At 37.8% G+C, this 25,355-nt stretch overlaps 3 protein-coding genes across 3 annotated transcripts; 1 reads left to right on the top strand and 2 right to left on the bottom strand.

Annotated features, from left to right (window-relative positions):
* The first annotated feature begins 14,277 nt into the window (after window positions 1–14,277).
* Window positions 14,278–15,985, top strand: LOC121792126 (mitochondrial import inner membrane translocase subunit TIM10-like). The gene is made up of 5 exons (XM_042189948.1): window positions 14,278–14,487; window positions 14,576–14,628; window positions 14,881–14,919; window positions 15,038–15,107; window positions 15,665–15,985. The coding sequence occupies exons 1-5, from the start codon at window positions 14,446–14,448 to the stop codon at window positions 15,713–15,715; spliced, it is 255 nt and encodes an 84-aa protein (XP_042045882.1). The 5' UTR covers window positions 14,278–14,445; the 3' UTR covers window positions 15,716–15,985.
* A 305-nt stretch (window positions 15,986–16,290) lies between these two features.
* On the bottom strand, window positions 16,291–20,708 carry LOC121792124 (serine/threonine-protein kinase BSK5-like). The gene is made up of 10 exons (XM_042189946.1): window positions 18,785–20,708; window positions 18,494–18,705; window positions 18,189–18,324; window positions 17,851–17,984; window positions 17,665–17,770; window positions 17,506–17,591; window positions 17,252–17,440; window positions 16,992–17,156; window positions 16,786–16,899; window positions 16,291–16,715 (listed from the first exon to the last, which is right to left on the bottom strand). Exons 1-10 carry the CDS (start codon window positions 18,864–18,866, stop codon window positions 16,473–16,475), a joined length of 1,467 nt encoding a protein of 488 aa, XP_042045880.1. The 5' UTR covers window positions 18,867–20,708; the 3' UTR covers window positions 16,291–16,472.
* A 140-nt stretch (window positions 20,709–20,848) lies between these two features.
* Window positions 20,849–24,163, bottom strand: LOC121792125 (phosphatidylinositol:ceramide inositolphosphotransferase 2-like). The gene is made up of 11 exons (XM_042189947.1): window positions 23,735–24,163; window positions 23,543–23,632; window positions 22,796–22,882; window positions 22,626–22,694; window positions 22,465–22,545; window positions 22,129–22,200; window positions 21,931–21,988; window positions 21,740–21,842; window positions 21,437–21,579; window positions 21,232–21,350; window positions 20,849–21,150 (listed from the first exon to the last, which is right to left on the bottom strand). Exons 1-11 carry the CDS (start codon window positions 23,765–23,767, stop codon window positions 21,070–21,072), a joined length of 936 nt encoding a protein of 311 aa, XP_042045881.1. The 5' UTR covers window positions 23,768–24,163; the 3' UTR covers window positions 20,849–21,069.
* Window positions 24,164–25,355: the final 1,192 nt, after the last annotated feature.

The raw sequence follows: 25,355 nt of genomic DNA, 5'->3' as shown, positions 1-25,355 counted from the left end.
TGCTTGGGTTGCTCGTAAATCGGCTCAGCTTATTCACCGTACACGCAAGATCTGGTCGGGTGCAGTTTGTGATAAACATCAAACTCCCTATGATCTTTGCATATTCTTCTTGAGCTATAGGCTCACCCATGTGCTTACTCAAATGCACGTTGGGTTCCAATGGAGTCTTAGCTGGCTCACAATCGAACTAGTGAAATTTCTTTAGCACTTTCTCAATATAATGAGATTGTGTCAGAGCAAATTCCCTCTTGATTCCTTTTAATTTTGATTCCGAGAATCACATCAGCTAAACCCATATCTTTCATGTCGAAATTTCTCTTCAACATATTTTTAGTTTCGTTGATAATGGCACTATTGCTGCCCGTAATCAACATATCATCTACATAAAGACACACAATAACAAACCCGTTATCTGTGTTCTTAATGTAAACACACTTATCGCACTCATTGATAGTGAATCCATTTGCCAACATCACGTTGTCAAATTTTAAATGTCATTGTAATGGTGCTTGCTTCAACCCATATAATGACTTTACCAGTTTGCATACTTTACGCTCTTGCCCAGGCACAACAAACCCTTCGGGTTGTTCCATATATATTTCTTCTTCCAGATCACCATTCAGAAACGCAGTTTTCACATCCATTTGGTGAATCTCAAGATTGTGCAAAGCAGCAATCGCAAGAAGCACCCGAATGGAAGTGATTCTCGTAACAGGTGAATAGGTATCAAAAAAGTCATACCCTTCTTTCTGCTTAAAGCCTTGGACAACTAGGCGAGCTTTGTACTTTTCTATAGTACCATCGGGCTTATATTTCCTTTTCAGAATCCACTTGCACCCTAAAGCCTTACAGCCTTCAGGCAATACTACTAACACCCAAGTGTTATTTCTCATGATGGATTCAATTTCACTGTTGATAGCTTCTTGCCACCACGCCGCGTCTGGGCAAGACAGAGCTTCCGCCAATGACTTTGGTTCGTCATCCAACATAAAAGTTATGAAGTCGGGACCAAATATTTTAGCAACTTTAACTCTTTTACCACGTCTTGGTTCAACATCCTCAGGACTTGACCTCATCCTTTTTGGAGGATTAGAACTAGTGGACTCATCCATCATTCTTTCACTAGAACGATCTTCCTGCTTCTTGCAAGGGTACACATTCTCAAAGAATATAGCATTTCTTGACTCAATTGTTGTTCCTTCAGCCACGCCAGGCACAGCTGACCTATGGACTAGGAAACGATATGCACTACTATTAAGTGCATGGCCAATAAAGATGCAATCGACTGTTTTAGGGCCTATTGCAACTTGTTTCGGAGGAGGCACTTCTACCTTCGCTAAGCACCCCCACACTTTGAGGTATGAATACGAAGGTTTCTTGCCTTTCCACAACTCATAAGGAGTCACATCCCTATTTTTTAGTGGAATTTTATTCAGGATATGATTCGCTGTTAACACAGCCCCCCCACATGTTCTGGGGTAATCTTGAATTAATCAACAAAGCATTCATCATCTCTTTTAGTGTTCGATTTTTGCGTTCAGCAACACCATTTGATTGAGGAGAATATGGAGCTGTGGTTTGATGAATTATTCCACTTGCATGGCATAATTCTGCAAACGACGCTACATACTCACCACCTCTATCACTTCGAACACACTTAATTCGACAATTAAGTTGATTTTCAGCTTCATTTTTGAAGTCTTTGAACGCTTCAATTGCCTCATCTTTACTTCTTATTAAGTAAAGGTAACAATACCTTGTGCAATCATCTATAAACGTGATGAAACTTTTTACCACCTCTTGTTTGCACAAATTTCAAATCACATACGTCTGTATGGATCAATTCAAGAGGTTTTGTGCTTCGCTCTACCGAATGGAACGACAGTTTAGCCATTTTGGCTTCAACACACACTTCACATCTTTCTTGTGAGTTAAACTTATCTACTTTTAGTAAATTAAGATTTACTAATCTTTTTATAGCATTTAGATTTACATGTCCCAATCTATTGTGCCATAAGTCAGAGCTTTCAAGCAAATAAGAGGATGTGTCATTTTCCTTATTGGTTATTCCTTTTCCACGGTGAATGACCGTAACATTCAGCTCAAAAAGCCCATTCACTAGGTGACCTTCACCTATGAACTTTTCATACTTGGTCAATATAACCTTTTCACACTCAAAATTCTAGTGAAAATCCATGATTTACTAGAAGTGAGTCTGACACCAAATTATTTCGGATGTCTGGGACATGCAGTACATCCCTAAGGGTAAGAACTTTTCCAGATCCTAATTTTAGGAACACATTACCCACACCAACCACCTTAGAAGAGGCTTTGTTTCCCATACGTACTTTTCTACCTCCAACAGATTTGTAGGTAGAAAAAACGCTTCTTTCAGAGCACACATGACATGTGGCACCTGTATCAACAAACCATTCATTTGGATTGTTATCATGGTCCACGTCGGAGACCATTGCGACCACCTCGTGATCTTTGTTGTTTATAACAACACGTTCAAATAATTTGCACAATATTGTCTCCAACAATAAGTACACAATTATATTGAAACATATGTGCATTGGTACATTAAAAAACCCATGCATCCCAATTACTACTACCAAGTCTAAATTGGTCTTGCTTGTCAACTGACAAACGATAAACACAATTCTCAAGAGAATAGATCTCAAGGAATTAACCATTTCGTAGCCCATGAACATTGGTACTGTTCGTTTCTTCATTCCAGCTTTGGTGCTCATGTTTCCTCCAACTTCAATTGGTATAATCCTGTCTTAGAAGAGTACAATAATTTGTCTTGCGATTGTTAGAAATAATGGGAAGAAATTCCCAAGCCGTGTACAGGCGGTACTCTAACTAATACAATCGAAAGAAAACTTGCAACAAAAAGATGAATGAAAATTACAACGGAAATAAAGCAAACCAAATTTATAAGTCGAGTCGAGGAAAGCTCTCTTTCCGCAAGACAAATTATGCCCCGGCTAGTGCTCACGGAATGGCGTATTGCCCCCAAAGATTAAACGACTTCCTCCTAGCGTGTAGAAGCACCTCAAACCCGCTAGGCACCGGCGAACTTGATGGAGTTCCGAGAATCGAGCTAGACAATGCTCCTGAGATGCACACTATGATGTAGAGACTTTGAGGGAAAAGAAAGAATGTTTGTTGTTGGTGTTGGTTTGTTTCTCATCTCTCAAACCCACCTATTTATAGGATAGGAGAGACCACTTCAAAAGTCTTGGCATTAAGGATCCCCATAAACCACATGGAGGTTACCTTAAGTTGAAAAGCCAAAAGACTTAAGAAAATGAAAGGCTTTGAGATCCTTCCAATTTCTCACATTTTCCACATGATTCCAACAGGTGATAGATATTGTAGAGAGAAAGAATGGCACGCGACGGCGAAATCGCATTTACGTACTGGAATGAAGTAATAATCCTACTGGAATGAAGTAAAAACCTACTGGAATGAAGTTAAATCTTCGTAACATGTTAGTATGACTTATTTACCTTTGGATGAATTAAAATAGGCTCGTAATGAAGACGGAAATAATAGATAAATTTGTGTCTCTCATCCAAAAAAAACTAGATCTAAAAACTCTAATTTGGTATGGTTCGGTGGTTCGGTCTTTAAGAGTAGATTTGTGAATAATGAGACTCTATATATATATATATATATATATATATATATATATATATATATATATGGATGTATTCATTTCATTTTTTCATCTTTTGTTATGTTGTTTTTCTTAATCTCGGCCATTCAATTTCAAGATCTGATGGTTGATTTTGAGGCCACTTGTAATTAGTTTAATTATTAAAAAAAAACTAAAAATGGCAAGAATGGAAGATCAATTTCACGCCAGTTATTCCCTTCCCATATTTCACGCTCTATTTTTCTGACTAATTTCACGCCAGATAATTTGATTCTCAATATTTGAAAATTTTCATGCCTCCGCAATCTCTCCCAACTTTTCTCATCTCAATTCATGGCCACCTCACCATTCCTCCCCCTTTCTCTAATCTCAATTCTCCCATTTCTCATCATCTCTGCGCTTCCGCGTTTCAATCTACAGACCTAATCAATCATGGGCCAACAGCAATTGATCTACAGCTTCGTCGCTAGAGGCACCACCATTTTGGCTGAGTACACTGAATTCAAAGGGAATTTCACCACCGTCGCTTCCCAGTGTCTGCAGAGGCTCCCCTCTTCCAGTAACAAATTCACTTACAACCGCGATGGCCGTACCTTCAATTACCACATCGAAAATGGATTCAGTACGCTCCTTTCCTCTTAATTATTTCGATTTCTCATTTTCACGGATTGGTGGTTCATTTGCCCTCTAACTGTTTGTTTAATTGTTAACATGTTCATGCGGTCCTGTTTCTGATGAAATTAGAATGACAAGGAGTTGTCTAAAAACACGAGTTGCAGTAATTCGTCTGGGGTTGCACATAATGTATAATTTGTATAGTATAATGCGTGGTTTAGTTTCTGTAATGCATTATTTATGATATGTAATGAACATTTATCCTGACCTGTTTCATTTAAGTTGTGTCGTGGTTCGATGTTTGGCGCACGTTTCTTATTTTCCCTAAGGGTTTAACAAGCCTAGGGGCTAGGGTGTAGTATGTTTTAAGTCTAAAAAACGTTGTCCAAAAACACGAGCTGCAGTAATTCGTCTTGGGTTGCACATAATGTATATTTTGTATAGTATAATGCGTAGTTTAGTTTCTGTAATGCATCATTTGTGATATGTAATGAACATTTATCCTGACCCGTTTAATTTAAGTTGTGTTGTGTGTCGTTGTTTGGCGAACGTTTCTTGTTTTCCCTAAGGGTTTAACAAGCCTAGGGGCTAGGGTGTAGTATGTTCTAAGTCTAAAAAACGTTGTCCAAAAACACGAGATGCAGTAATTCGTCTGGGGTTGCACATAATGAACATTTTGCATAGTATAATGCGTAGTTTAGTTTCTGTAATGCATTATTTGTGATATGTAATGAACATTTATTCTGACCCATTTAATTTAAGTTGTGCCGTTTCAATGTTTGGCGGACGTTTCTTTGTTTTTCCTTAAGGGTTTAATAAGCCTAGGGCTAGGGTGTAGTATGTTCTAAGTCTAAAAAACGTTGTCCAAATACACGAGCTACAGTAATTCGTCTGGGGTTGCACATGCATAGCGCGTATGTATTTTTTTAACTGATATACATAATGTACATATTGTGTAGTATAATGCAGAGTTTAGTTTCTGTAATGCAATATTTGTGATAAGTAATGAACATTTATCCTGTCCCGTTTCATTTAAGTTGTGTTGTGGTTCGATGTTTGGCGCACGTTTCTTGTTTTCCCTAAGGGTTTAACAAGCCTAGGAGCTAGGGTGTAGTATGTTCTAAGTCTAAAAAACGTTGTCCAAATACATGAGCTGCAGTAATTCATCTGGGGTTGCACATTCATAGCGCGTAGGTTTTTTTTTACTAGTATACATAATGTACATATTATATAGTATAATGCGCAGTTTAGTTTCTGTAATGCATTATTTGTGATATGTAATGAACATTTATCCTGACCCGTTTAATTTAAGTTGTGCCGTATTTCGATGTTTGGTTCACATTTCTTGTTTTCCCTAAGGGTTTAACAAGCCTAGGGGCTAGGGTGTAGTATGTTCTAAGTCTAAAAATGTTGTCCAAATACACGAGATGTAGTAATTCATCTGGGGTTGCACATGCATAATGCGTATGTATTTTTTTTTCTGATATACATAATGTACATATTGTATAGTATAATGCGTAGTTTAGTTTCTGTAATGCATTATTTGTGATATGTAATGAACATTTATCCTGACCCGTTTAATTTAAGTTGTGTCGTGTTTCAATGTTTGGCGCACATTTCTTGTTTTTCCTAAGTGTTTAACAAGCCTAGGGGCTAGGGTGTAGTATGTACACATTAATAAAAGCATTACCAAAGACCATGAGTTTGAGTTATAAAAATAATGTTTTGTCATAATCGCGGCTATAGACTGTTTTTTTTACTGATTTACATAATGTACATATTTTTGTCATGATTGTCGGTGCTAGGAGTCTCAATTTCTGTAATGGCTTCCTTCTGTCATGGAGTTAAATTTTTTTAAGCAATTGAGGAATTCGGATGGGGTTCGTTGACAATAGAGATGGCCGACCTTTCTTCCTCTTGATTTCTTCGGCTCACCCTGTTCTGGAGCCGTACTTGTGCCTGCCTCGACCAATCGCTCCCTAAATTTTTGAGCTCGGGCAACGAGGATGACATCATCGACTGCTTCGTCGATGTCAAGTCGTAGCTGCTTCTCTGATATGGAAACATCAACATAAAACATCAGAATTTTATTATTACCACCAGAATAAAGCATAATATGCGCTATGTAATGCATTAAAATGGTTACAAAATCCACATATTGATTAAAATAATGCATAATAAATGACAACTAATGTATAGTACCAAATAAATAATGTACAGTACCAAAGGAATAATGCACAGTGTCAAACAAATAATGTACATGCAAACTTTAGAGTTATGGTCAGCAGCAATTCACTCATATGCACAATAATTCTCATAATGCCTACTACATTGTAAATAATGACAACTACTTGATACATAATGTACAGCCTCAATCGAATAATGCACATATTAATCTCCGAGTCACCAATTTTTCCACACCAACCAGTAAGCAGACACATAATGCAACATACTTGACAAATAATGCATCACAGACCATAAATAATGTAAATTTCTAATTAAATAATGCGCACGTTGATACTACACTGAGTTAATCTCCCATGAATAAAACCACTTAAAAAAGGTAAAACCACACGACCGATAATGACAAAAGCGACTGATAAATAATGTACAGTACCAAAGGAAAAATGCACAGTTTCAAACAAATAATGTACATGCAAACTTTAGAGTTATGGTTAGCAGCAATTCACTCATGTGCACAATATTTCTCATAATGCCTACTACATTGCAAATAATGACAACAACTTGATACATAATGTACAGCCTCAATCGAATAATGCACATATTAATCTTCCAGTCACCAATTTTTCCACACTAGGAGTAAGCAGACACATAATGCAACATACTTGACAAATAATGCATCCCAGACCATAAATAATGTAAATTTTTAATCAAATAATGCGCACGTTGATACTTCACTGAGTTAATCTCCTATGAATAAAACCACTTAAAAAGGTAAAACCACTTAAAAAGGTAAAACCACACAACTGATAATGATGTTCGTGTTTAACATAATGAAATCGACCAGTAGTCGGGGTCTAGTGTTGTCTATCGGTTTCAATTAATCAACAAGAACACTTTTTGAGTCACCGCTGGTTTTGTTTAGTGGGGGAACACCGTTTGTGTATTTGCGGCGGACGTCGCCGATTTCTTAGCCTTAGCAACTCTCTCAATCTCATCCTACTTCTTTATGGCGTAGCTGTCAATACAAACAAATTGACATCATAGATTAGAATAAAAAAGTGATGAGATTGAGATTGAGATCGACGTTTGCTCACCTGTTTGAAGAACCTTTGGCCGCATTGATTAGTTCATCAACAAGGCATTCGGCAATAGTCTTGACGCAATCCAGGAGAGTGATGACAAATTTTGAGTCGGATTCAGACGGTGAAAACGACGAATTTTGATGGTAGTGGCGACTAGGGTTTGACGATTATTGGAGAATGAGGAGACGGAAAGGAAGAAGGGTGGAGAGGGAGTTTCAGCGTTTGGAATGAGAGAGAATGAGTTGATGGAAGGGTGTGTATCAATAGCCCGCTTAAAATTCGCACCTTCCGTTTCTGGAAGTTTCAATTTTGGTGTTTTTACTAGTTTACCCTTATAATGCACAGAAACCACCTTATAATGCAACATGGGGTTAAAAAATAAGCATCCATCCGGACCGTTGATGAATCATATCTAACGGCCATATTTAGAAGAATAAAGGATCTAAGGGATGAATAGGAGAATAATGTTCCGCTATATTCATATGTATACAGTCTCATATATATATATATATATATATATGTATATATATATATATATATATATATATATATATATATATGGATGTATTCATTTCCTTTTCCTATATTTCCTCCTTTTTCCTTCTTAATATCAGCCATTAGATTAGAGAAATGGACGGTCAAGATCAACATTGGATAATTAATCCCGTGTTGCATTATTTGTCCTATTTTGTGCATTATGAGGGTACAATAATAATCTAATAATGGCTGGAAACCGCTACGAATAATGCACCACATGGTCACGAGTAATGCATATAATTGCCTCTATAATGCACAATATGTGAACTGCAATGCATACGAACAAGATGTGTTGTGTTATGATGTTTGACACACGTTTCTTGTTTCCCCTAAGGGTTTAATAAGCTTAGGGGCTAGGGTATAGTACGTAGACATGTATGTAATCTTCACATGGTAACGAGTAATGGATATATTTGACTATATAATGCACAATTTGTGAACTGCAATGCATACGAACAAGATGTGTTGTGTTATGATGTTTGACACACGTTTCTTGTTTCCCCTAAGGGTTTAATAAGCTTAGGGGCTAGGGTATACTACGTACGCATTAATAACAAATTATAAAACGATACGAATAATTCACCAAATTGTCACGAGTAATGGATGTTATTAACTATATAATGCACAATATGTGAACTGCAATGCATACGAACTGCAATATTAACTATATAATTCATCAAATCTTGATGGCAGCTTGATCTTTCTTCTGACTCGATCCCTAGCCAGCTGGTAGTTTTCCAGATTATCTTGAGGCTGTGTTTGTGTCTCATTCTGAGCACTCTGAGGCTCAGTGACTTCTTCACTCTCCCCATGTTTCTCATGCCTCCCATGCTCCACCTCAAAGTCAGCTTTATCAACAGAATCAGTCACAGAATCAGGCTTCTCAACTATCACTTTGTTCTTATCCAGAAAAGGCATTTCAGTTTCAGAGAATACAACATCTCTACTAATCACAATCTTGTGATTCCCTGGCTCTACACACCACAAACGATATCCCTTCACCCCAGGTTGATATCCCAACATCACACACCTAATAGCCCGAGCATCCAACTTCCCTTGTTTGAGATGAGCATATGCCTTGCAGCCAAACACTCTCAATGTGGTGTAATCTCCATGGCTGCCATACCATCTAAAATCAGGTGTGTCTCCCTCTATACTTGATGAGGGACATTTGTTGATAAGTTTCACAGCCGTGGATGCAGCCTCGGCCCAAAACTTCTTCTCAAGTCCAGATGAGAGGAGCATACACCTCACCCTCTCTATTATGGTTCTATTTGCCCTTTCTGCTATGCCATTCTGCTGAGGATTCAGAGGTACAGTCCGGTGCCTTTTAATTCCCCTCTCCTTACAAAAGTTATCAAACTCTTTGGAGAGATACTCCAAGCCGTTATCAGTCCCCAAACATTTAAGAACCACAGACTTCTCCTTCTCCACTTCCAGGCACCATTGCTTGAACTTATTAAAAGCCTCTGATTTCTCTCTCAAAATGTATATCCACATTTTTCTAGAGTAGTCATCTATGATACTCATATAATACTTCCCTCCACCTACTGACACCACAGATGCAGGACCCCACAAGTCACTATGGGAATAATCAAGAGTGGATGTGGAAGTGTGCTTGCCTTTGGGATAGGGCTGTTTCTTGGACTTACCCAAAATGCATTCCTCACATGGAGTAGTGTCCATCTGCCCAGAACTTTGTATAATCCCCTTCTTGGCCAGCTCCTTAATGCTTCCCTCAGCTGCATGAGCAAGCCGCATATGCCAGATTTTGAAGTCATCAGCCTTCACAATATTTGCCTGTGCAGTAGGGATCTCAACACTAGCCAGTAGATAGTACAAGCTTCCCCTCCTTTCAGCTTCCATCACCACTCTTTGATCCTTGGAAACTGTCATTTTTCCCCCAGTAGAGCAGAATGTATATCCCTTGCGTTCAAGAAGCCCAAGTGAAATGAGATTCCTCTTGATATCAGGTATATATCTCACTTCACTTATAATCTTCACAGATCCATCTTGCATTCTCAGCCTGATCTTGCCTATACCTTGGATGGTACAAACTTGGTTGTTGCCCAATATAACCGATCCAGTCATCTCTTGGATCTCCTCAAACCAGCCAAGATTCGGACTCATATGCAGACTACACCCCGAGTCCATGATCCAAGATCCTCCCAGACCACCCTCCATCACATTCAGAATTTCTGGCACATCAGTTTCCTCAACACAGTCAGTAGATGGAACACGGTTTCCACCACCATTTGCTTGCCTTCTTTTCCATGCGAAGCAATCCTTTTTGAGGTGACCCGGCTTCTTGCACCAATGACATGAGCGGGTTTCCTTTTGATCATTTGATGGAGTTTTCTGATTTTCTTGGCTCGGCTTCTGAAACCTCTTGACTCCCTTGAACTTCTTGACATTTAGGCTCTCAGCCATAGCCTCTGGATTCTTAGAGCCTGACTTCTGAATTTCTTTTGCTCTTATGGCCGACTGAACTTCAACAAGGGTGATAGTACCCTCTCGGCCATACAATATAGCATCTCGTAGCTGATCAAATGACTTCGGCAGAGCATTCAAAAGTAATATTGCCTTATCTTCATCCCCTATCGAGGCGTCGATATTTTCAAGATCATCGACCGCCTTATTGAAGTCTTCAAGTTGCTCCAATATCCCTTTATCATCCAAGAATCGATAGGAGTATAACCGCTGCTTCATGAGCAGCCTATTGGCCAAGGACTTAGCCATGTACAAGTCTTCGAGCTTCGCGATTATTCCGGCTGCAGTCTTTTCTTTTGCAACCTCTCGAAGAACTTTATCCCCGAGGCATAGCACAATTGCACTATGAGAGCTTTCGCCTCGATCTCAGCTCGTTTAAGGATCTCCTTTTCGTCAAGATCCACCTTCTCCCCTTCCTCCGACTTATCCTCCTTTCCGCCCGCCTCCAACGCCGAAGCAAGGCCTTGATGAATCAGCATAGCCCGCATCTTCATCCGCCATAAGCCGAAATCATTCCTACCCGTGAATTTCTCGGCCTCAAACCTAGAAGCCATAACACCCTCCAATCTCACCACCGAAAGAACAAATCAGAAATCAATCGCGCCTCCCGATTCCCACAGAGGGCGCCAATTTGTAAACAATTGAGGAACGATTTGAGTAGCAAGAACAATCGGTTGAAGATTGGAATGAAATTGTAAAGTAAATTTTATTCACTGGAATGAGAAAAACGAGAGAGAGAAGATGAGCTACAGTGTAAAACTAACTAATGAATTAGCTATTTAACAGAAACTAACGGCTAGTTTCAATCCTACGGCTAGGATTAAAACTTGACTAACAAACAGATCTAATCGGCTGCTGAAACGAGTTGTCATAACTGCCGAGCTGCCGAGCTTGCCGAGCTTGCCGAGCTTGAGCCATCACAATCTACCAACATTCTAAGTGAAAGTCGAGACAAACGAAGTAGAAGAACCAGAAGAGAATCGTAAATATGAATAAAACAGTATATTTCCTTCAGTATCTTTTAAAATCGTCAGATTTGGAAAAATAATATTTAGGTTAGATTGAGGATTTGGAATCCCGTAATTTTATCCAACTTTCTTTATTTTCAAAAATCTAATTACTTTTCTAATTTTATTATTATTGAACCAAATACATAAAATTAATAATTTAAAATCAAATTACTTTCTCATGTTGTATCATATTTTATTATTTTAATTTATTTAATACTCTATCTGTTCCATAGTAATGGATGAGTTTCTTTTCGCTACAAAATTTATGAAAAATTATATTAAGTGAGTTAAATAAATGAAGAATAAAGTAGAAAATGAAAAAGGTAAATGAATAGTGGAAAAAGTAAGAAAGATAAATAAGTGAGAAGATATATGTTGATTTTTACTAAAATGATAAATGACTTTACTATTATAAAATATACTAAAATGATAAAATGACTCTATTACTATAGAATAAGTGGAAGTAGATGACGAAGTGTTTGAAGGCTATAAACTAAGCTAAAGGGGAGTGATCATTTTGAGGCCTAAAATATTGTCAAAGACTCAGAAGAATGATTTGTTAATACTTTAGAATTCATTTTTAAGACACATTGATTGTACGAGATCAAACTATTGTTGAATAATTTATTATTGATTTTATATTATGCAATTGGATTTGTTTTAATATTTTAGAATTAGAATTTTATATTTGTCGTATGATTTATATCTTTAACTTTTATATATTTATATTATATTATATAAATATAGAATCCCTAAGAATGAAAACAAATGGATTTATTTTCTGGTTAGCTTTTAGCCCAATTAATCGGCTGAGCTAGTTTAAAAGTCGAAACCTTAACGTTTAGAATGTCCACAATAGTTAGGCCAAGCCACAAATTCTTATCGACAGCCATAAAAACTTATCCACAACCACAAAAAAAACTTGTTCAGTCTAATAGTGGATAAGCCACAACCACAAATCTAATTATTTTTTCAATTGTTGGTATATTTTAATTTAATTAGAATAAAAATTATCGGACTATAATAATTATGTCTGAACTCCACATCTGGGATGGAGGGGGAGTGGGATTCGATCTCCAGGGCTGGGAAGGTGGATATGCCGTATCCGAGTCTCCATAGCCAGAGGAATCACCATCTCCACCTTGCATATTGAGACAACAAAAATATAGAGAGTGAAAATTAGGGTGTAAAATTGTGTGGTGAAAATGTGTAAAATGTAGTATTTATAGAAAAATTTAGAAAAAAAAAATAAAAAAATATTCGATGGGCAGAGCCGTAGCCCCCGGCACCCTGCAAGTAAATATGTACCAAGTAAACATTAAATTATTAATGTTTACTTGATACATATTTACAAAAATATCTTTTTATGGTCAGCCACATGACTGCATAGCTTTACACTTATAAATAAGTTGATAAAGTAAGTGGGTAAGAATAGAGTATGTAGATTGCAGGGTGTCCAAAAGTTGAAAATAAATGTAATTATGGGCTAAAACTCATTGCAACCAATGAGTTTTAATTAGGCCGTTTCTTACACTCAAATCCATGTCCATTAAAACCAATGTTTTAAAAACCGGACTGGACCGGCTGGTTTGACCGGTCGGACAGCGAACCGGTAGGTAGTCCGGTCCGGTTCACCCCTTTAAACTACCACTGCATTGAACCGTCGTGAACTGGTGGAACCGACCGGTCGGACCGGTTGAACTGTGAACCGAAAACTGGTTTTCTATTTTTTTTTCAAAATTTTTTAAAATTTGTTGTTGGTAGAGGTTGAACTCATGACATCTCTTCTAGTTAAGAAGACATCTACCACTCCACCACATGGGCTCATTGAACAATTTGAACATTAAATATTTTTATACATTAACCATTAATTTTATCTACAAAAACTAATAATTCATTTTAATTTTATTATTCTTTAATATAATTGTTAATTATAGTATATAATTATCATCCTTTATATTTTAATGATGCTCTACTTACCACCTATATTATTATTAGTACCATATAAGATTCATTATTCACTATAAATAATTTTTTTATATTACATACTTAATTTATATACCCTAGCTATTGACATTAATGAATAGTCTTATCTAAACTAATTAATAAGTACTTAATTCGTATTTAATTATATATTATTTTACGAAATAAATTTTCTTAAATTAATATAAACATTATCTAGACTAACTAATATTAAATATATATATATGAATATATTTACTAAATTTTAATATTATTTTTATTTATAAATCACTAATTATCTATAAGGTTTAATGTGTTGTGATAGTGATATATTATTAATTGTAAATCATTTACTAATTTAATATATTTTTATATATATTTGCAACAGTAAAACGGTTAGACCGGTGGTTCGGCCGGTTGGACCGTGAACCAGTAACGTTGCCGGTTCGCTTGCCGGTCCGATTTTTAAAACATTGATTAAAACCCAGGCTAGAGCAGATACAAATAAGACTCACAACTACAAATCCTTTATTATAATTATAATTATTATTATTATTATTATTATTATTATTATTATGCTTTTATAAATATATTTTTATGAAACAAACAAAATATTTTAGCCTCTCTTGGTATATCAACTTTATAAAAATTTGTTATTGAAAGTGTCCAATTAAATTTGACACGTACAAGGTACAAAAGAATACTGTAGTATACTACTGCCACGAGAGCCTAAGGTGCATGGTATTATGGTGCGACTCGTTCACACCGGAAAATCGTGCTTGCTTTCCATCCGCCTCAATTCTAGGGTTTAAGTTCAGAAGCTCTACCTCTTCGACATTTTTCATAGTTGCAATCTCATATTTTGGATTTCAGTCGCTATCTCCATCTCAGATCTGCAATGGCTGCAAGCAACGCCCCATCTGCTCATGAGAGGGAACAGGTACTTCCTCTACGCTCAATCATGCCTAATTAGGACTGATTTCTATCAAATTGATTTCGAGTATTCTGAATCATTTTTTTCGTGGAAGATTATTGGAATGATGGAGAAGGAGATGGAGTACAGGGTTGATATGTTTAACAAGTAGGTAACCGCTGTGTGTGTGTCTGCATTGATGCAATTATTCATTGCTGTTTTTTATGTTAAATGATTTTTCTGTGTTACTCTGTATTTTTGGGTAATCCTTGAATTGAAATGGTGGTTTCTGTTAATGTCTTCCTGGTCACTTACAATTTTGCTCAATCCCCTCAGTATTTATTTTTTTTTTATTTTGTGCTTAAGTTTTCTCCACTTTTCTATATGTATTGAATTGATGAGACCTTTGTTGTAATTCAGGCTTACACACACGTGTTTCAGCAAGTGCATCGAGAATAAGTACGTTTTGGCATTGTTCCTGAAAGCTCTGTTTTTGATTGTGGAGTTGTGGAAGGTTTTCTGTTGATCGGAATAATTTAAGAGTGGTAACTGACTTATTTGTTCATTCTTCTTATAGGTACAAGGAAGCTGAGTTAAACATGGGGGAAAACAGCTGCATTGACCGATGTGTTTCGAAATATTGGCAGGTAATTGGTTGTTTATTATTATTGTGATCATTCGGTAGAGAAATGTGTGCGTGTCTATTTTGCCATTGCCATTCATATGAATTATTCAATGTGGCTATAATTTGCAAACCATGCAGTTTTTTAATACGTTATGTAAGACGTACATGTGGTATTTAGATGGTTTGAACCCTTATTAGTCTTCCTAGGAGCTTATCAGACAAGTACTCAACCCTTAATGTTTTTGGTTAATTATTCACCTATCGTTTTGAGAGCAAAGAATGCAAGTATCTTTATAAAGGATAGAGGTAATCGATGCAGAAGATAGTATTCACATGGTGTATCCTAATGGTTTTAGCAATTTTTAGGAATTCTAAGCCAGGATTCTAATATGCTTGCTTAGCTTAGTTCTCACAAGCATCTGGTCAAATCATAGTTTTAGTGTTTCGGAGTTTGTTTTGTAGATTATTTTACACTCTTTCTCTCTCATATGATCATCTCAATGGTAGTGTAAATACAACATATTCTACAAACGTTGTATACCCGAGAACACTTGCTAACAGATCGTTTCTTCACTGCAGGTGACCAACTTAGTTGGCCAACTGCTAGGCAACAGTCGACCTCCAATGTAGAGGAGATAATTTATCTTTTCGTCAGTTGACTCACGATGAGTATACAAGGATTATGTTGTATTTGTTGAAAACCTTTGATTAATCAAATAAAACCTGAATATGGCAGGTATTTATTTGGCGTTGTCAAGTTGCATTAGCTGATTTTTTGTAATCAGAACCAGTTATTATGCTAGGCAGTACTTTACAGTGTATCGAAATCGACTAGCTGCTAAAGATTCAATACGTTTTTCTCATATAATCTCTCAACATAGTTGGAAATTTCTTCTCAAACTAGCTATTTGGTGCTCGAGTAATATTTGATTTGATTTAATCTCTCAACATAGGTTATTTGATGATATCTATATATATCGTTTTTATTTACTAGCATGTGTTATCATAAAATCATTTAAGCTTATACTTCGTGGTTTGAGGGTTAATGTTTATTGTAAGTTTATGTAATTTGGATTGTAGGATTGGGGTTTATCGTCTAAGAGATAAGTGATCCTAGTTTTTTTTGTCAGTTCAATGTATTAATTTGCTTATGTGCATGTTTGGAAAGAAGTTAAGTTTGATCAGTGAGCTTAAACAATACGATCTTTCCACTGAAACATAATTCCATAACGCACAAAACTTAACGAAGAGTGCTCAAAACCAACAAATTCCAAGAAAAGAAGAAAAACAGCAACAAGCGTGAGATAATCCTCTGCTTTAGACAAAGTTGGAGTGTTGAAAAGCCTAAATACATGAAGGAAGGGGAGTTTAAGTCTATACAGTTTTTTCAATTTTTGTTTTGTTTTGCTTCCAAATTGGAGGCTTCTTGCAGCGATTCTTGGGCATCATTCTCCATCCCAAGCGTGAAGAGCGCGGCAGCTTGAAGATGAAAAGCAGTCGGCCACTGTGGTGATATCGCCAGTGCTTGCATCGCATCTCCGAGTGCTTGATTAGGCATGTCGCTCATCAGATAGCACACGCACCGCCTCCCATACACCGTCGGAGAAACCATAGTCCCACCTTCGACGAACTACAGGCGCATTCAAGTTTATATCTATACAAAGATAGGCAAGTGCTAATACGAGGATTTCGTGCTTTACCTGTGAGTAGCAGTCAATGGCAGTGGCGAAGTCCTTGGCGCGAAATGCGGCGTCTCCTTGCTTCTTGGAGTTCAAGGTCTCCTGCATTTGGCTGGTCCACAACTGAAAAGATAGCTGCATCAAGAGACAACTCGTGTGATATTAAGGCGTTGTCAACGATGATCGCATCAGTTTTAATCAAACGCGCCGAAATGAGGGAGACCGACCTCATTGGCAATTCCCTCATCATCTTTGTATCCGGCCTTGTCTAGGATTTCGTGTATGGCGGTGAGATCCATTCTCAGGCATGCTTCCCCCATCGGAGTCAGCAGAAGTGGCACCGTGCAGCCGGTTTTTCCTTGTGGGATGCCTAGTAGAACGTAGGAAGGGACCTGCATTGTTCATTTGTTGAAGTTTGAGTTTTTTCTTTTCTAAACTAAACTAAGTTGGGAAAGTTGAGTTTTTCCTTTTCTTGACTTGAGTTTACCTCAGTTTCTTTCTCGAGAGACATGAGGGAAGTGACTAGGGTCTTTGTGTTTGGCCTCTCCCGAGCTTCGTACTGCAAGCAACGGGTGGCTAGCCTGACCAGCTCAGTTCCCTCGTCATTGGAGAAATGTCCCTCCAAACAGGAGTCCATCAGCATCAGAAAGTTCTTGCCGCGGATGAGATCAAGTGCCTACAAAGTCATAGACATAGATAGTGATCTGAAAGGATGGAGAAAACAATATAATGGGATCTTACATGGCTTGGAGGTATATGTTTGCCACTTAAGAGATCAAGCAGCATAGTTCCAAAGCTGTAAACCACACTTTCTGGAGTCACTCTTCCTGAATTAAGGAAGAAGGGGAAGCATTATTGAAGATAGGAAGAGATATATCATCACATAACAGTTGTGCATACCAGTTCTCAAATACTCTGGGGGAGTGAAGGCTAAGTTTGTGCTGTAACTTTTGCCGTCTCGACTATTCTTCATCAACCCGAAACAAGAGAGCCTGGGATTGCCATCCTAGACAAGGAGCAATGGCTGATGTGAGAAAACACAGTGCTCAAGATTTTAATTAATCATGGTGAAACAGACATATCCACCTGATCAAATAAGACTCTGTAAGCATTAAGATCATGATACAAAGCCCGGCCTCGACCGCTGCAGTAGTCCAGAGCTTGTGCCAAATACAAGGCCACCCTCAACCTCATTGCCCATTTCATGGGCTGATTCTCCCCTGTTTCCATATCCCAAACACTAGCTCACATCAGAAAACTACTAATTGTAAGCAAAATGAACCAAAACCACAAAACCTGAATCTTGCAACTTTATGACCCCTTACACCCTACCTCAACCATCTCCAAAGCACAGTATAAGTTCAAAACAGATCAACAAAAAAGCAAGTAGTACTAAATCTTTAATAACAATCCATAAAACTCACAGTGAAATAAATGCTTGGCCAAAGTCTCATTAGGCATAAACTCTGCCACCAACAATCTCTCCTCTCCTTCAAAGCAGAATCCAATCAGATTAGACAATCGTTCACTTCTCAAGTTCCCCACCGCCTTAGCTTCATCCTTTAATAACCAACGACATGGCAATGAAAATGCAGCCAACCAAAACAACCACTTGCAACCTCATAAATTGATCTTGATCATTTTAAAAAATTCACAATGACATGGGATTTAAGAGGAACAACACATGGTCATAAAACAAACAACTAGTTGAAAGAAAGAATGTACTAACTATAAATTGGCGAGGGTCAGGCCAAGCAGACTTGTTGAAGCGCTTAACAGCAATCCAGCCTTCAGTTTCAAGAAAACCTTTGTAAACAACGTTAGGAGCCTTCTCACCATGCTCAGAGACTATGTTGTCTGAAGAAAATCCTTTTGTTGCAGTTTTCAGCTCCTCCCAGCTGAACTCTCTGAAGCTTGGGAAAGAATTTTTCTCCCCATTCTCTAAAAACCCATGAAAAAGATTGCATTTTTACACAAACCCATAAAAAAAATTCAATCAAATGGAGGTGCACAAACTGACCCGGATCAGTGGATTGAAGAACAGATGGTTTGAGATGAGAATGCCACCAGCAAAATGAGAACTTGGAGCACTTTGCACCCATGATTTTTACTTCTGCAGAAACTGAAACTGCAGGCTTTCACAGGAAAAAAAATGTTCCCTTTCTCTCTCTCTCTCTGTCTGTCTTAATTAGTCTGTTTGATCAAGATTTTGAGCATTGGGATTTATGTGAGAGATGGGAGATTTGAATTTGTGGATCCAAGAATAGTGTGTTGTGGTTTTTGTTCAGACGAGGTGTTCACATTTTAAGAGCATGCAGTAAAGCATATTCAAAGCATGGGGTTGGTGTGCGTGGGATACTATGATTTTATTTTCATTTTGGTGAATAGTACTACTATCTACCACACTTATGATGTGAGTTGTGTTTGAAAAAGATTATGTTTTTTCCCCCTAATTTTAGCTTTCTTATTTATGCAACTTTCTCATCATTCCTGATTTGTGTATGCCTCTCTCCTCCATCTCTCTCTCTCAGTTGGCATGTGTTACTTTTTACTCTTTTTGTTGATTCACAGTTCTTACCTGCCACTGTGGCAGGGGAACCACAGTTTTAAGAAATTCGAGACCAAGTGGATTCTGATTTGCTTTCGACAAACAAAATTTTAATACTATGTGGACAATTGGTGTAAAAGCAATTTCTCGCAATGTAAATTATGGCACATAATTATTGAGAATGATGCTATTGAAATCACTACAAAATGTGATGGGATATTGAAAAATCATGATAGCAACCGAACTTTTGACACTTAAATACCACTTAGTCCCCCTATTATTAGTATAAAGATAAATGATCCTTGCTTGTATTCGGAAATCATACTAATCAATATCAGCAAAAGATGGGAAAAAGAGAGAACAAATTTTGTACTCCCCTTTACAATTTTCCAAATACACTTTACGATTTGCCAAATAAAATTTTACATACAATTTGTGTGTGGAACCAAATAGGTTATAGACAATAAGTGCAATAATATTGAGATAAGGAGACATTTGGCATCTTAAAAAGGTCCCTGCAGAATAATGAAGCCCTAAATATGGAACAAAAAGGCTTATGAAATCATGATTAACACCCCACAAGGCACACTGACTGTATACCACCAAGTGCTCTAATTATTTCTACCACACATCTGATCTCTCTCTCTCTCTCTCTCACACACACACACACACACACACACACAAACACATATGCTTTTCATTGAGTAGAAATACATTGATCCTTTACCTCTTAATTAGCTATCAAATTTTGTAAAGTGGTGGCCATTCATTGACTGTCCCCTCTCTCTCTCTCTCGCACACACACACATGACCCAAGTTGATAATATTTGACATGAATTTGTTAAGCATAAATTGCGGCAATAGTATGATGGATGAAATAAGTAGAGAGGGGTCACACTGCCGCTATAAAGTTTGAACAAATATGCACATGAAAAAAGAGGCACATGCCTAACCATACTAGCTGTACAATTCACTTTCACCAAGCCTAAAAATGTGTGAGAATTGGTATATTTGAATGACAAAATTTTAGTACCGGAATGGTTTTGGGGAAGAGGATATTTTGTGGGGCAAAACCTTCACCAAATATTCAAACAATATTCTCTGTACTCATTATTTTGTCATATAGTAAATTGAGAATTGAGGTTTCTTGAAATAGCACAGGCATCTGTTCCATTGTTGCATACCAAGTAACTGTCACACACAAATAACTGACCAATAACATCATCTTGTCTTTGTCTGGGAATTTCATTTTTTCTCAATGAAACTTCATAGTATTGATTTCAATGTTTGAATTCTTTTTACAATTGGACACAACTGAAACTGAGTTAAAGCCCAAACAGATTATGTAGTCGGCCCGGCCCACATTCATTTATTTTGGTTTGTCATGATTGATTCATATATAAAACCCTCTACACAACAGCACATGGGATGGGAGGGGTCAATGATTCATTCAGTCATTTGAATATGTAATTCAGATGTCATAAGCAAACATATCTTTGTTGCACATGATAGAATGTGAGGTGCCTCAGAGAAAAGTGGGAGAGAACTGCTGATCAAGATTGATTGATTGCAATTACAGAGAATTTTTTTTTGAATTCATGATACATCATCATCATCATCTTGTTGAGGATTTGTTACTAAAAGATGAGAGCTTTAAACTGGACTACACAAACTCGATGCTATAAGTTTATAAGTGGCGATTTTACCAGTTTGAGGGGCACCTCTCGGGAGACCAGGGGTTTGTGCCCATCCATCCACTAGACGCCGCTGATGACTGCTTCAACATGCACGACATTGCCTTCTTCCATGATCTTGCCGTTGATTTGAGTTCTTGGCCTCTGCACAACGATACAAGACTACTTTTTAGCTTGTGAAGATGAGGTAATACCGAAAGAGCAAGACGAGAAGCTAAGTTATACCCAGTCAGCAGCATCCCCGGAATTCCCATTCAAGAGTTTGTGATTCTCTTCTTTGGTCTTGTTATCCTTGGTCAGAGGGAGGAACAATGCTGCAGATGCACTCGAACGGTCGGGTAGTTCTGCAGGTATAACATCCGTGTCGGGCTCAAAATATATGAACTAACGAAGGATGACAATAAAAAGATCAAGTGAAACTTATGCTTACCTGGCAACTTCTTGTCGAGAAAGAACACGACCAAATTTACAGTGTACCATGCCACGACGACATCAACTGTGTAGTGCTTACGAGATGCCACAATCAACAAGCTTTGAAAGACAACGGTTAACCAGGATAACTGCTTAACAAACCTGCTAGATCAGACGATATTAAAATCAGAAATTCACATAGCAAAGGTGTAATATGACATATCAACATCTTCTATTCATTGGAGGGGATGGTGAAATTCTTGCTTAACTTTCAGAAGAGAAAAATTAACTTGTATATATTTGAAAGGAAACGTGATATTACCTTCGAGTACCATACTTGTGGTATGTCCGCACAAAGACTAGGGAGAATATCATGTGAGACGAAAATATTAAATCACCACAGCCATAAAGAACTCCACTAGGAACTGCATAACCAAATAAATTAAAACAATAAGCATAGAACTCTAAATTTCATCACTGACATATGATGTCAGGCAAGAGGGGAATTGTCACCTATTAATAGAGCTTGTAAAACATTGTTTGGAGGAGGCAGTGTGGCGAGCTTCGAACCCTACATGACTCAAGACAAAAAAGGACAAAACCCAACATGAGTTATATGGTTTACTTAAAAGACAATGTAGAAACTAAGAAATCAAGAAATAGACTATCTCTGTTAAGAACCACATCAACAGAAAAGATAAAATATTATACCTCGCGGCAATGATAATTTGGACCGGGCAGCTGCGTAGAGTAGAAAGTGATGATGCGAAGAAACTGGCATGCCTGAAACAAATATAAAGTGGATGTGAATTACTTAACCATACATAATTGTCTGATTTTTCAATGAAATTCAAAATAAGGCAAATTCTGTCCATCTGCAACCAAGACACCCGAAAAAACAATTAAAAACATCGCTCAGCTTGAAGTCCACACGATCGAAAACTACAAACTTAGTATATGACCACTTGTTTGATGCTTACTAAACCAACCAAGTAGTAGCAGTGGGATGAAAAAAGCTTCTGAAAAGACTAGCAAGATTGCACTTACGACTAAAAATGCGAGGACCCTGCACCATATCAGGACTGTGTAAATCTTTTTGGTCTTCAATATGAAAGGATGGAAAGTCCACTGCAGTGGCACAATGAGCATTTTAAAGTTAAAACTTAGTTGCAGTTTGTTAAAGAACAATTGAATTGAAGAAAACTCACCAAAACAAAAGACAGGAAAATGAAGGTAAACAGTGTTTCACTAATGTAAGCTCTTTCTTGGCCAAGTTCCTACAGTTCAATAAGGATGAGACCATAAGAAAATATCTCAAGCCGAACAAGGAATATCACTAATAACATTAGCAAAAAATGAAGGGATTATTCAATATTACCGGAAGAAGGAAGAAGCCAACATCCTGAAGTGTTGGTCCCGGCCGATGAAAATAATGAATCCCTCGCGCTGCTAGTCCGTGGATGTACTGAATACAGTGCAAATGAAATGAACATCACAGGTAATATAAGACTCCCACTGTCTTGTAACATCAATACTGAAGCATCAACGATTCGCAGCAAATAATTGTACTCCCTATGGTACATGACTCCGGCATAAAGAACATAATCTAAGTTAACCATGGTAAACAAAAAAAAGAAAACATGATGCAACACAGCAACAGTGGACCATATCATGCCAAGGATCGATGATCTTTCCATTGTAGCTACAAACCACATTTTATCAAAGATTGGCAAAAATTTTCACTAGCATTCCAAACAAGAAAATATCCAGCATATCAAAGCTTTAAAATTGAGACAATAAGAGGGAGAAAAGGGATAATTTTTATAAAACTGGACTTCTAAAGCAACTTCTAAATTTCATTATTCTCTCCAATTCAATATGCGAAAAGCATGGAATTTCATTCTCTTGTGGAGATTCTCCTTTAAAAAGGCAAAAGACTGAAAAAAAAATTATGTACTCATTGCTTTCGGCCCACAATCCGAACTCCCATTTTTAATTGTTAAAAAAATCGAGTCAAGACTCATGATTCAGTTTAGGTTCAGAGACAAGTTCACAAAATCAACAAATCTTCACCCATTTCCCCAAACAAGTTCGCAAATCAGCCAACATAGTTACTTGAACAAACCTGACAAACGATACCGCCTAAAATATACTTCCAATTTTCTGCAAGAAGGTTGAGCTCTGTTGCAATCTCCGCACAAAATCTCTTCCATAACTTGAAAAAGAAGCAGCAAAATCAGTAAAACAATACACACGGCAACAAGAAGAAAAAATTCCCAATAAGAATTCGTTGAAAATTGAAGTGTTGGGGGCGAACCTTTGAAGCCTCGCGACCAACGTAAAACGACATCGTCTCTGTTTCTGTCAGCCAACAAGAGTGCCATATTACATCACGAGCAAACTGCTCCGGACAGGGGCACCCTTCATCCTTAGCAAGAACCCCTTTTCCTCAAGAATTAAACTTCTCCGCAACAAGATCTACAATTACCCAAACCCCAAGTTTCCAAATCGACTATATTCGATTCCAGCAGTTACAGTGGCAAACGGAAATGATCGATTAAAACGAAATTGAAATTGAAATTGAAATTGAATTCGAAAGGAAGCTCCTTTTTCCTCTTTCTCTTTCCCCTAAAAAAACTGTGGCGTGGTGGGGTGCTCTCTCTCTCTCTCTCTCTCTCCACCTGCTTTTAGTTCACTCTTATCTCTCTCTAGATTTATACAAGTTGCCGCTTGCTTTGAATTGAAACGCGATTAGACCACGGTGAATCCGTTGCCAATGAATATATGCACAATTTATTTTGAGATACTAATACAATTTATTTTATAGTTACTATCACTAGTACAATTTATTTTATACAAAGTGATGACGAAACGGGGTTGGCTGCTCTTACAATATCCGATTTAAATGTTTTTTGTGATTTTAATTAAGCATGCTACTAATACATTAATTACACTTCCAATTTACTAAATGAGGATGATGATTTACATCAAAAGCAGCTCATCGTTCGAAACTTGGCTAATTAATGCATTATCCAATTGAAATTTGTTTTTCCTTTTCAGTAATGAGATTAAGCCTTTATAGATATTTCAATCTATGTCTGCCGTGTATTTCGAGATAGGAAATACGGTCTAAGGGTGTCCACTATAAGGCGGACACACCCAATAGCTCCGCCCCAGTTTTTGTCTATAGCCCCAATTTTGTTGTCCATAGCCCCAAAATTTTATTTCCGCCACTATAGTGGACAACTCCAATAGCCCCCAAATTTTATAATCAATTTTCATTTTTAAATATTTTTTAGTTTCAATCAAGTGTAATTTAAATAATCGCAGTATAAATAACTAGAATACGAGGTAATTAGGCCCGAATATTCGTTGTATTGCAAACCGGTAAAATTATACAACGAATAATTAAAATAAAATACAACTACAAAACTCCGGCACCGTCTACTCGGTGTCGGAGTCGGCTTCCTCGTCTTCCTCTTCTTCTTCTTCTTCTCCTCCTCCTCCTCTCGTCTTTGCTGTATGGCTTGCCGCGGCTGGACCGCTCGGGCTGATCACCGCTACCGCCGGCGCCACTGCCCTCGCTACTCGCAATGCCGGGGCAGCTGCCCGAGTGTCGGGTGATTCGTCGTCTCCTCGGTGCATTTTGTAGAGAGTGTTTTTGTAGAAAGTGGGTGTATGGATTTTGTGAAAATGGGAGTGGGGGAAGAGGGGGAGTGGTATTTATAGATGAAAAAACGAAAAAAAAAATTCAAAAAATGCGGCTATAGCCGCGGCGGATATCCGCCACTATAATAGCCGCGGCTATAGCCGCGCCTATACACCCACCGCCGCGTCCTCGCCCCACTCGCGGGGAAGCCTCGTCCGCCGCCCTCCCCCCCACCAGCCGCGTCCACCCTCGCGGCGGACACCCCCTCCACTATAATAGCCGCGCCTAC

The sequence above is a fragment of the Salvia splendens genome, chromosome 2, assembly GCF_004379255.2.
Source record: "Salvia splendens isolate huo1 chromosome 2, SspV2, whole genome shotgun sequence".
Taxonomy (NCBI): Eukaryota; Viridiplantae; Streptophyta; class Magnoliopsida; order Lamiales; family Lamiaceae; genus Salvia; species Salvia splendens.
Note: the sequence above shows the minus strand (reverse complement) of the source record. Positions and strands in the feature narration are given on the sequence as shown.